At 46.7% G+C, this 13296-nt stretch overlaps 1 protein-coding gene across 4 annotated transcripts in view; it reads left to right on the top strand.

Moving 5' to 3' along the window:
- Positions 1 to 1986: 1986 nt before the first annotated feature.
- The window catches only part of AK7 (adenylate kinase 7), a 69343-nt gene continuing 58033 nt past the window's right edge, over positions 1987 to 13296 (top strand). For all 4 annotated transcript variants that reach the window (XM_068991211.1, XM_068991212.1, XM_068991214.1 and 1 more), the window contains exons 1-2: positions 1987 to 2091; positions 7752 to 7940. In XM_068991211.1, coding sequence (XP_068847312.1) covers positions 1987 to 2091; positions 7752 to 7940 — 294 coding nt within the window. The remainder of the gene's footprint in view (positions 2092 to 7751; positions 7941 to 13296) is intronic.

Genomic DNA, 13296 nt, shown 5'->3' on the forward strand with positions numbered 1-13296 from the left:
AACTGACATAATAGAACTGATCAATAGAATCTCCTTTCCTAACCTACCAATATGCTATACAATTCTCTGGAAGCCATCCCCTTGTAACTATGGCCCTAGCTCATTTACCTGTTATCATAATGTAAACAGTAAGAATGAAACAAAAGTGAGTTATATTTTATAGTAGCATGATTGGTTGAATAAAAGTACTTATCCGCTTAACAGCATTTTATTCGGGACAAACTGAAAATCTGGAAATGAGGCATCTAGTGAATTTTAGAATATTCCATCTAACAGGTCTTTATAAAAAATGAACAATATTTATTCCAAGTTCTGTACTGGTCTTGCAAGAGTATTTTTACATTTAAATTGACAGCTAAAGAAAAAAAAATGTTGCTGTGAGCAAGCTGTTCCCAAATTGTTTGCAGAATTTCAAAGTGTTATCAAAACAAAGAAGTTTCAATGAGACAAATGTATAAAAAGGAAAGGGAGTAGGGACAAAAAAAGGAATGAAAAGGCTCCCATTTGTGCAAGTGTGATTTAGCATCACAGAAAAAAAAAGCAATTTCACTTTTGGAGACCATTTCAGAAAATGCTTACATATATCTTATTTAATCCTGACAGCCCTGTTAGGTTGGTGGTTTCACCCCTGTTTTATAGTCACTTAACAGCTCGTGTGGAGAAGGCAATGGCACCACACTCCAGTACTCTTGCATGGAAAATCCCATGGACGGGGGAGCCTGGTGGGCTGCTGTCTATGAGGTCACACAGAGTTGGACACGACTGAAGCGACTTGGCAGCAGCAGCAACAGCTCATGTAAGGTTAAAAGTTTGGCTCCAGTCTCCCACAAATAAGTGCCGAGGTGGAAGTCGAAGCCAAGTCTCCCAACTGTCCAGAACCCCCAGGCTGTCCAGCTCCCTGGCCATTTCCATTTTTTGGAGGCAATTAGTATTTTTTTTTTTAGGTGAAAGTAAAGTGTTAGCCACTCAGTCGTGTCTGACTCTTTGTGCCCCAGGGAACTGTAGCCTGCCAGGCTCCTCTGTCCATGGAATTCTCCAGGCAAGACTGGGTAGCCATTCCCTTCTCCAAGGGATCTTCCCAACCCAGGGATCAAACTCGTGTCTCCTGCACTGCAGGCAGATTCTTTACCATCTGAGCCACCAAGGAAACATTGAGAAAAAAAAAAAAAAAAATCCATGTGTTAAACATTTACGTTTAAGAAGTTAATATTTAAATATTAAATATTAAAGCACAAAAATATCTACTATTCTAAGATAACAGACTATATATACAGTCCGCCATGGCCTTTGTGGTTCTGTGTTAACATCTTTTAATTCGGCCGCAACCTCTTGTCCAACCTTATTTGGAAAGGGCAGTCTACATTTTATCACTTTGTGAAAGAGGGTGAATCCCAGCACAAATGGCCTCCAGCTACCCCTACCAGGCCCGGAACTGCCTAACCTCTGAAGCCCAGTGGACCACCACCACTGGCAAGAGCATGGGGACCACACTCGCTGTGGGTCCTGAGTCCTGACCCTGAAACTCCATGGCAACAGCCCTCCTTTGCAGTAGAAGATTTAAGTCAAACCCTCCGGATCAGACCATCCTACAAAGGGCATGTTAATTCACTTCAACATTTCGGGGAAGGCCTAGGCTATGGGCTTTATAACTTATCATCAGACTCATCAATATCTTTAGTGCTCCGGGTCTGGGGGACACTGGGACGTGTTTCCGGAGTTTCTGAATGAAAGAGAGGAAAGGGAACAGAGGGCACGCACTGCCCAAGGGCACTGGCTGCAAGCTCTCGGGCGGGGACGCGGCGGTCCAGCCCTGCGCCCTAGGCTGGGAAAACCCTCAGGGCGCGGGAAATCGGAGGCCCCGCCCCCGCCCCGCCCCTGGAACGCCCCGCACCGCGCCCTAGGCCCCGCCCCCGAAGGCCCGGCTCCACCCACCTCCTTGGCAACCAAAGGGACGCTTTCTCCTTAGCAACCAGCGCGACTCCCACCATGGCTGAAGAAGAGGAAAGTGCTGCCCCTGCGGAGAAAGCTATCCGGATCCAGAGGGTGTTTATAAACCTGCTGGACTCATACAGCAGCAGAAACATCGGGAAGGTAAGCGGCGGTGGGTCAAAGCTGAATCCCAGCCCCCAGCTCCCCCAGTCCCGGCTCCAAGCCCGCAAACCCGGTTGCACCTTAGCCGCGGACTTTATCAGGGTCTCCCCTAAGGGACCCTCCATCGTCCGGGACACAGACAGTGCCCTGGCTCCCCAGTCCGCCCCTAGGCTAGACCAGCGCCCGACCTGGAAGACCAGGATTTTGGAGATCGGAGGTCCAGTCCGGGTTTCTCCCTTGTTTAGGGGCGGAAACAAGCTCGGAAGGAGTTGGGGGCTTGCCGAAGACAAGCTGGGGGCTTAGCGAGCTTGGGGCTCAGGTCTCCGGCTTCTAACCAGGTTATCTTTCCACTCCCGCCGAGGAGTCTCAAGCAGGAAAGTGACGGACAAAGTTCAAAACTAAATGCAGTAACAAAACGTCAAAAAGATAGGGGTTGTGTTTGTTGTTCAGTTGCTAAAGTGAAAGCAAAGTCGCTCAGTCGCGTCCGACTCTGCGACCCCATGGACGTAGCCTACCAGGCTCCGCGGTCCATGGGATTTTCCAGACAAGAATACTGGAGTGGGCTGCCATTTCCTTCTCCAGGGGATCTTCCCAACCCAGGGATCGAACCCGGGTCTCCTGCATTGCAGACAGACGCTTTACCGTCTGAGACACTAGGGAAAAGTCATGTCCAATTTTTTGGGGACCCCATGGACTGTATAGCCCGTCAGGCTCCTCTGTGCATGGGATTTCCCTGGCAAGAATACTCGAGTGGCTTGCCATTTCCTTCTACAGGGAATCTTCCCAATCCAGGGATGGAACCTACCTCACCTGCATTGGCAGGCAGATGCTTTACCACTGAGGCACCAGAGAAGCCGGTAGTAGGAAATTATTTGTGTCTTTCAAAAAGATAGATACAAATATAGAGAAGATGTGTATGTGTGTTTGTGTGTGTGTGTGTGTGTGTGTGTGTGCATGCTCAGTGGTGGCCAGCTTTCCATGGACTGTGGCCCGCCAGCCTCCTCTGTCCATGGAATTTCCCAGGCAAGAATACTGGAATGGGTTGCCGTTTCCTATTGGAGCAGATCTTCCCAATTCAGGGATCAGACCCCGGTCTCCAGCAATTGGCAGGCACAGTCTTTACCACTGTGCTACCTAGGAAGCCCAAAGAAGATAAATAGATAGATGACAGATAGATAGACAATCTACACACAGAAAACGTCTTAAAGGATACGCAGGACATTGAACTATTATCACTTATTACCATTGAACTATTATCACATTTAACAATTATTATTCTGGAGGATGGGATTCATTTGTTCATGACCTCCTATTAAATGGCATTCGCAGTTAATAAGACCCAACAAAGTTTTGCCCTTGAAGTTCCTGCCTCTCTGGAAGGAGGTAGACAATAAATAATTTTTAACATAAACAAGATATTTCAATCTCTACTAAGTACTCTGCAGGAAAGAGAATAGAAAATGTGGTCTTGGGGAGGAGAGGGTGGCTGCTTTAAATAGAGTTGCATGAAGGGCACTCTTGAGAGGTGACATTTAATCTGACATGTACAGAATGAAGGTCCAGGCCGAGGAACTAGCTCCCAGAGGGCACAGCAAAGGTTGCAGAGGACAGAGTGGCAAGGGTGTAGTGAATCAGGGGCCCCAGGGACAGCAGTCACCGTGTCCGGGACCCATGGGACTTTGGGGCCCATAAAAATGTTTTAATTTCTCTTAAATTTGAAAGGAAGCAAATTTAAAATTTAGCAACAAAGATTGTGTGTTGTTATAGAAATACAGTCATAAATATCATTTTTATTAATAATATATTTTATGGAGGAAAGTCAGAAGGTGGCCCTGCTCAGCAACTAATCAGTGCCTCACACAAAGCCAGCACTTCATCAGTGTTTGTTGTGTAAATTTACAAAGTGTGTGTGGTCAGTCACGTCCAACTCTTCTGTGACCCTTTGGCCTACATCTGTCAGGCTCCTGTCCATGGGATTTTTCAGGCAAGAATACTAGAGTGAGTTGCCATTTCCTCCTCCAGGGGATCTTCCCGTCCCAAGGGTCTCCTGTGTCTCCTGCATTGCTGGCAAATCCTTTACCCACTGAGTCTCAGGGAAGTTCAATGAAGCAAGTGAAAGTCACCCGGTCGTGTCCGACTCTTTGCAACCCCATGGACTATACAGTCCGTTGAATTCTCCAGGCCAGAATACTGGAGTGGGTGGCCTTTCCCTTCTTCAGGGGATCTTCTCAACCCAGGGATTGAACCCAAGTCTCCCGCATTGCAGGCAGATTCTTTACCAGCTGAGCCACAGGGAAGCCCCAGTGAAGCAAAGTCAAGCATAAAGACTAAGACCTTGTGGGGCTTTTGTCAGGAATTTAGTTTATGTTCTAAATACAATGATAGGCACTGGAGTACTTAAAAAGAAAGATGACGTGATTGAAATTAGGAGGGAAGAAGGGAAGAGAATTTAACCTTTTCCTTTACCCCATTCTGATCACTGATTTTTTTTACAACAGCATATTTTTATAATAAAACTTTTAGTTTGTAGAGATTTTTTCAAAAGCTGATCAATAACAGAATTTTCTGGTTATTCCTAAACAAACCAGGATTTGACTTTCTCAAATTACAAGGAATTGCATTGTCTGCACTAAGCAACATGGAAGTAGAAATATAAAGCATATAAAAAAACAGCAACAACAACATGTAAACCATGTCTCCTGACCTCAGTTGGGCAATGCATCCCAGCCCCTTCTCCAGTCTGAAAAGGGGCCGGGTGGCAACCGTGCAGCTTTGAATATCATATCAGAAGATTTGGCATCACCCCTCCCTCCCCATGCAATCTTGGGCAAATTGCTTACTGCTGGGCCTCAGTCTCCTTGTCTGTGAAATGGGATAATAAAATTGAAGATGTATGTTTGAGAGGTAAACAAAAATATATATGTCATATTCGGGAAAAATATATTCCAATAAGAGATTGAACCTGACATCTTGCCTACTAACTTGGACTGTTTTTGGTTTTTTTAATCAAAATAAGTGGGGAAGGACTTTTTGTTTATTTGGTTTTGTAATGTTTTTACTCCCAAGAAGTGATATCTTCATGATTATTTAAATATGTTTAATCTAAGAATTATATGTCTAATATATAAATTAAAATTAGTTTTATTTATATATGAAACTCATGAACATTGCATAAACCACTCGCAAAGAGAGCTTTGTAAACACAAGAAAAGAAACCTCCTTCTATTTCATTATTCATAGCCACTGGCCACATGCAGCTGTTGCCTGTTTACACGTGTCTAGTCTAAATGGATCTGTGCTGTAAGAGTAAAATACACATCAAATTTCATACACTTACTGTGGGAAATAAAGAATATATAATATCTCAGTAAACCTAACAGAAGCAGAAGATATTAAGAAGAGGTGGCAAGAATACACATAAGAACTGTACAAAAAAGATCTTCACGACCCAGATAATCATGATGGTGTGATCTCTAATCTAGAGCCAGACATCCTGGAATGTGAAGTCAAGTGGGCCTTAGAAAGCATCACTATGAACAAAGCTAGTGGAGGTGATGGAATGCCAGTAGAGCTATTTCAAATCCTGAAAGATGATGCTGTGAAAGTGCTGCACTCAATATGCCAGCAAATTTGGAAAACTCAGCAGTGGCCACAGGACTGGAAAAGGTCAGTTTTCATTCCAATCCCAAAGAAAGGCAAAGCAAAAGAATGCTCAAACTATCGCACAATTGCACTCATCTCACATGCTAGTAAAGTAATGCTCAAAATTCTCCAAGCCAGGCTTCAGCAATACGTGAACCGTGAACTCCCTGATGTTCAAGCTGGTTTTAGAAAAGGCAGAGGAACCAGAGATCAAATTGCCAACATCCGCTGGATCATGGAAAAAGCAAGAGAGTTCCAGAAAAACATCTATTTCTGCTTTATTGACTATGCCAAAGCCTTTGACTGTGTGGATCACAATAAACTGTGGAAAATTCTGAGAGAGATAGGAATACCAGACCTCTTGACGTGCCTCTTGAGAAATCTGTATGCAGGTCAGGAAGCAACAGTTAGAACTGGACATGGAACAACAGACTGGTTTCAAATAGGAAAAGGAGAACGTCAAGACTGTATATTGTCACCCTGCTTATTTAACTTCTATGCAGGGTACATCATGAGAAACGCTGGACTGGAAGAAACACGAGCTGGAATCAAGATTGCCGGGAGAAATATCAATAACCTCAGATATGCAGATGACACCACCCTTATGGCAGAAAGTGAAGAGGAGCTAAAAAGCCTCTTGGTGAAAGTGAAAGTGGAGAGTGAGAAAGTTGGCTTAAAGCTCAGCATTCAGAAAATGAAGATCATGGCATCTGGTCCCATCACTTCATGGGAAATAGATGGGGAAACAGTGGAAACAGTGTCAGACTTCATTTTTGGGGGGCTCCAAAATCACTGCAGATGGTGATTACAGACATGAAATTAAAAGACACTTACTCCTAGGAAGAAAAGTTATGACCAACCTAGAGAGTATACTCAAAAGCAGAGACATTACTTTGCTTACTAAGGTCCGTCTAGTCAAGGCTTATGGTTTTTCCAGTGGTCATGTATGGATGTGAGAGTTGGACTGTGAAGAAGGCTGAGCGCCAAAGAATTGATGCTTTTGAACTGTGGTGTTGGAGAAGACTCTTGAGAGTCCCTTGGACTGCAAGGAGATGCAACCAGTCCATTCTGAAGTAGATCAGCCCTGGGATTTCCTTGGAGGGAATGATGCTGAAGCTGAAACTCCAGTACTTTGGCCATCTCATGTGAAGAGTTGACTCATTGGAAAAGACTCTGATGCTGGGAGGGATTGGGGGCAGGAGGAGAAGGGGACGACCAAGGATGAGATGGCTGGATGGCATCACCAACTCGATGGATGTGAGTCTGAGTGAACTCCGGGAGATGGTGATGGACAGGGAGGCCTGGCGTGCTGCGATTCATGTCGTTGCAAAGAGTCGGACACGACTGAGCGACTGAACTGAACTGAACTGAATGTTTATATTGGTATGTTAAACTGATAATAATTTGGATACCTTGGGTTAAAACATACCTAAATTCTTTTAAAATTTGAGCATTACCTACATTCACCTGTTTCTTTTTATTAATGTGGCTACTAGCAGATTTGAGTTCCCTAAGCAGATCGCATCACATGTCTATATTTCTGTTAGACAAAATCATCATGGTGAATTTAACCCAGCTCTGCCTTTTGCTAGTGCAGGATAATATTCTTAATGAGGGACTTTCCTGGTGATCCAGTGGTTAAGACTCCGTGCTCCCAATGCAGGTTCCCTGGATTTTATCCCTGGTCAGGGAACTAGATCCTTCATGCTGCAACTGAAGATCCTAACCCAGTCAAATAAATTTTTAAAAAAATTTAAATATGTCCTTAATAAGCTCTTAAAGCTCTCTGAGCCTGAGTTCCCTGCCTATAAAATGGGGACTCATAATACAGTACCCATTTCACTGTATTCTTGTGGGAATTAAGCCAATTTCGGTGAGATACCAGTGTCAAAAGCTCTAGCTTTGCACAAGAGGAACCACTATCAAGCCTTCAATAAAGGTCAGCTTTTAGAATCATCATTCATACTGGTTTCATTCTGAGCTGTTCTGAATATTCAGGAAATTTCTCTTTGTTGCAGTTTCTTTCTAACTGTGTCGTCGGGGCTTCACTTGAAGAAATTACGGAGGAGGAAGAAGAGGATGATGAAAATAAATCAGCGATGCCAGAAGCCTCCATGGCCAAACTGAAGGAAGGCACGTTCCAGATCGTGGGCACACTTTCCAAGCTGGACGTCCCCCGACCCGAGTTTGCCGTGGAGACCTACTGTGTAAGTCCAGGGGGGCTGCTGAGAGGGGAGAAAGGAAAGCACCACCCTCTGCTCAAATGCCCTGACAATGTGTTGCTTCTCATCCCCTCTCTCCTGCCAAAGTGAGACTGTCGGAAAGGTGGGAGTAGGTCTCCCTGTGATGGAGACTAACACCTCTCATCTCCCTAGTTTAAAGGTTTGCCTGCAGGGACTTCCTGGAGGTCCAGTAATTAAGACTCTCTGAGCTTCCTCTGCAGGAGGCACAGCTTCCATTCCTGGGCTGGCAAGCTGCAGGGAGCACCCCCTTCCCCCGCCCCCGCCCAAGAAAAAGCAGCAAAGAACTTAAATGATATAAATGAGACATTCTTAGAAGGTGTGGCTCTCACTTGAACTTTCAGACTCATAAAATTCTGCATCCTGTGTTTAAAATGCATTCTGCCCTGCCTCACCCTAACATGACTTTGGACCCTGGAGAGTGTTATTTGTGGAAGACACCTCCTTTGTAAGAAGCCACTGGAGAGCAACACACCATTACATTGCTGTCTTATTGAGAAGTAGTACTGCCTTCAAAACACAGAGCCTATACACCCCTCATCCTGAGACACTGAAATACCTCCAGGAAGGGCAGCCCTCCCAGGCTAACCTCTCCCACCACCCTGCCTGCCATTCTCCAGATCCTAAGGGACAGCTTTGCACATTCTGAGCCCTGGAATAGCCTTCCCACTTCCCTCCCTATATATCTTTCATGCTTTAACCCAGAATGTTGTCTCCGCCAGGAAGCCCTTCATAATTCCCCACTCCTAGTTTAGATTCTGAGCTCTTTGCCTGTCCAGATCCTTTTACACTTTTTACACCCCATTGTTATTATGTGTCTATTGTGGATTACACTGACTGTCACTATCTGTTCCATGAAAGTGGACACAGCGCCCCATTTATTCTCATGTGTATCCATGAATGGTGACAGACAGCACTGGCCCTTAATAAGTACTCGTAACTGAACGAATGCGTCCCCTCCCACCAACTTTGGGAACTTCACCACTTACCCCTTTTTACCCTCTCTGGCTCTTTCTTTTTTTAAAAGACTTATTTCTTTTTGGCCGTGGTGAGTCTCCCTTGCTGAGCACAGGCTTTCTCTAGTGGCAGCGAGTTGGGGGCTGCTCTCAGGATGCTCTGGCTTCTCATTGCAGTGGCTCCTCCTGGTGCAGAGCTCTAGGTGTGCAGGCTGAGTAGTTGCGACTCTTGGGCTCTAGAGTGCTGCCTCAGTAGCCGTGAAGGCTTCGTTGCCCCGAGGCATGCGAGTTCTTCCTGGCCAGGGATCTAACCGGTGTCCCTTGCATTGCAAAGCAGAGTCTTAAGCCCTGGACCACCAGGGAAGCCCTCTTCTCTGTCTTCACTTGCCACTGGCTTCTTTCTTTCTACCTCCACATATGCTGATATCTTCCCACTGGGAAACACACACACCCCTCCTGCCTCTTTCTCTGCCCCTGGCCCTGCCACCACTGAACTTGGGAGAGGGCTCAGCACCGTCACAGGCCTCACTCCTGCACCCTCCAGCCCGCACCCCTTCACAGGAGGTATCCTGGCCATTGTCTCTCTTCCCCACTTCCCTGCAGCAGCACTTGGCTGACTGTCCACGTGCATCCGCTCCTTCTCTTTAAATGTAGTTTTTTCCCAGAGCTCCCTCCCCTCTCAAAACAGGCATTCTTCCTAACTCTTATCCAGGCCCGCAGCTTCAGCTTCAAGACAATGCCTTTCTGATCCTTCCCCAGCCCTGCTGACTAAGCACACATCCAGCTGCTTTGTGGCTCCTCCCCAGACGTCCGGCAGCACTTTCACATCATCATACCCAAAACGAAGTCTCTCACACTCCTCTACAAAACCACTCTCCCCTGCTTTGTATTAGGGGCCTCGCTGTCTGTATCTGTTTGGACCATTTGGCGTTGCGAGTCATAGTGGGGAAAGGGGCGATGTAAACTGGCTTATTCAATAAGGACATTCATTAGCTTATGTGGCTGGTGGTCTCAAGGAAGAACCTGCTTCAGGCCTGGTGTGATCCAGGGATGGTAGCCCTTTTCCAGCTCTTTCCTTGGCTCTGTCTCTCTGAGGGTGACTTCATTCCTCAGGTTGGCAGCAAGGCTGCAACATTCCAGGGATCTGCACACCTACACAGCCACACCCTGATGAAGAAAACTTTCAGAAGTTCTTATAGAAAGGAGGATGAACTTTCCAGCAGTACCCTACACTCACTGTCTGGAGTTGAGTCACTTGGCTGTTCCTGAACCAATCTTTTATCTGGAATCAGTAAGGCCCCTACTTGAAGTTAGAGGATGAAGTTAATTTCCCACAGGCTGAGAAAGGGAGTAGTTGAACAAAATTTGGGATCTGTTGGGAAAGAGGAAGAGGGAATGGATATTTGTAGACAACCAAGAGTGTCCTTTATACCATTCATCATGCACTTGCCCCCATCACAGCTGCGAGCCTGGTATTGCTGTGGGCTTTTGCCTCCCTACTATTAACTGGAAAAAAAAAAAAAACTACTCAGAGTGTGAGAGCTGTGAGTTCAGTTTTGTTTGGGGTTTACTGAGGACTATAGCCTGAGAAACAGCCTCTCAGAGAGCTCTGAGGACCTGCTCCAAAGACGTAAGTGGCATATAAGGTGGTTTATTTAACTCTGCATGTAAGTGAAATAAGTAGGGTTGACAACATACAGCCTTGACGTACCCCTTTCCCAATTCTGAACCAGTCCGTTGTTCCATGTCTGGCTCTCACTGTTGCTTCTTGATCTGCACACGTTTCTCAGGAGGCAGGACAGGTGGTCTGGTATTCCCATCTCTTAAAACATTTTCCAGTTTGTAAAGCAGTATGTTTGTGATTTGAGTGAAGGGCGAGTTACTGCTGCTGCTGCTGCTAAGTCGCTTCAGTCATGTTCGACTCTGTGCAACCCCAGAGAGGGCAGCCCACCAGGCTCCCCCGTCCCTAGGATTCTCCAGGCAAGAACACTGGAGTGGGTTGCCATTTCCTTCTCCAATCCATGAAAATGAAAAGTGAAAGTGAAGTCACTGAGTCGGGTCCGACTCCTAGCGACCCCATGGACTGCAGCCTACCAGGCTCCTCCATCCATAGGATTTTCCAGGCAAGAGTACTGGAGTGGGTTGCCATTGTCTTCTCCAGAAGGGGGAGTAGGTGCAATTAAACACATGCAATTAACACATCTCAGTCAAAGGTCGCCGCTAGTCACGAGGAGCAGATGTCTCCATGACTGATTTCGGTGCTTTTCTAGGTATTAGAACATGCAAGATAATGGGGTCATAAAAATTTCTCCTCAAAATACCTACCTCTCTGAAGGCCCGTTCTGTCGGTTTTTCCCGGAGCACAGGATGCCTCCTTCCTGACCTTCCCGCTGATTTCCGTTCAGGGGGTGTTGGAGGTCAGCAAGCGCAATAGCTAATGACCTCATCCTTGTAGAGCCGGATGGCTGGTGACATCCTTTAGCTGGCACCACTGCCTCTCATATCCTCTTGGTCATGAGATCCTCAACCCAGCTTTCTCTTTTTTTTTAAGAGCTCGCCTTTTTACTGGACGTGTTACCAAAGAGGTTTAGTCAAAAAGACCAAGGCCCATGTCATCATCAGACTCTTTAGATTCTTCTTTCTTTGCTTCTGCTTTCTGCTCCTCAGCTGGGGCAACAGTGGCGGGGGGTAGGGGGGACAGGACCTCCTGCTGGGGCAGGTCTACCAGCCCCGCCCCCTCCCGCCACTCCCCCCTCCCCTCCCCCCATCATTGCAGATGAAACTCCCCATGCTGACATTGGCCGAAGCCTTTGTGAGCAAGCCTGGCCAGAAGGCTCAACATTTACACTGACTGCTTTAATGAGGGCATTGCTATCCTCCTCTGCAACCGTCACCTCATCCTCATGGAGGATGAGGGCCGAGTAGATGCTGGTGGGCTCCAAGACCAAAGCCGTGGTAAGGGCGAGCGCTAGGCTGGGGTGTCAGGCACGGTGCTAGCCGCAGGGTGAAATGACGGTCTCACTCTAACGCGATCTTAGCTTCCCTGGGAAGACCGAGAACCTTAACCCAGCTGAAGGAAGGGAGGCCTCAACCCATCTCTTGAATAGCTCTCTAAACAATGTCTCCTTTCCATTCTCCTGGCTAATTGCATTGGTTCAGATCCTCACCACTGATCTCTATTTATACCTGAATTTGATTCAGTGAATTAGTATTGAGCCCTTCCTTTGTTTGGCCTTGTTACATGGCAAGTGGGATCTTAGTTCTCTGACCAGGGATCCAACCAGCATCCCCTGCCTTGGTAGCTCAGCGTCTTAACTCCTGGACTGCCAGGGAAGTCCCTGGAGTACTTTAAAGGCCCAAAGATGACTGCAGGGCTCACAGACTCGCAGGGACTCTTCTATCTAAACTAGCAGCTCCAGGCAGGACAGTGACTTGATGACTGAGGTATGCGCACAGCCATGTCCAGAGCACTCTGCAAAGGTCAGTTTGAGTTTTCGTCTTATGTAGAGAGCCAGACAAGTGAGCTCCAAACTTCTCCCCATCCCACAGATCAAGACCCACCCCCCCAGCTCCTCTGATCTGGAGATCCAACACAGTTGGCCCTCCTTTTTGGAGTTTGGGGACTGCTGGAAATGCTGGGACTGAGGCCGAGCCTCCAGGGCTGAGTAGAACTTACCAAGCAGGTAAGGGGACAAGGAAATAACGTGTAAAGGGGACACCTGGGTGAGGGTATGGTGTGCTTTGGAACAGAAAGCATCAGTATAGCTAGAGCTTGGATTCTAGGGGAGCCAAGGGAAGAAGCAAGTATGGCATAAAAGGTGAGACCGAGTGGAGAATGGAAGATAGCAGGCTAGCCCGGAGCTTCTTCCTGGCTCAGCAAATGGCCTGCTAGTCTGTGAACTTCCTAGGCTCTGCTCAGTGAGCTTGTATTCACCCTGTCAGTCCAGCTCAAATGTCAATCCCTGTGAGTCATAATCACATACTCGCCTGGTCCATCAGAGCTCAAATGCACCTCTATGATAGCCCTTTCTACACCGGGGGCTGCCATGAAAGGATGCACAGGCTGCACACTGCTCAAGGACGTTCAGCTGCGGGCGTGAGCAGGGGCTGAACCGTGATGTGTTCTGTTGGCTGCAGTGTGTCCCGGAGTGGGCGCCATATCATTTGTCCAAGAGCAGGTTACCTTTTTCTACTTTGTATAAAAGCTTCACGTGCTTAGATGCATCCTTGTTCACTTTAGACCATAGTTATTTGCTAAAATTTTGCCAACACACGCACACCCAATACTCTGTATTGTCAACAGTCATACATCAATCATTTTTTGCCTTTCTCCTTAGGGTCAAAATCAGTGCCCACAATTATTTATT

The sequence above is a fragment of the Capricornis sumatraensis genome, chromosome 19, assembly GCF_032405125.1.
Source record: "Capricornis sumatraensis isolate serow.1 chromosome 19, serow.2, whole genome shotgun sequence".
Lineage (NCBI taxonomy): Eukaryota > Metazoa > Chordata > Mammalia > Artiodactyla > Bovidae > Capricornis > Capricornis sumatraensis.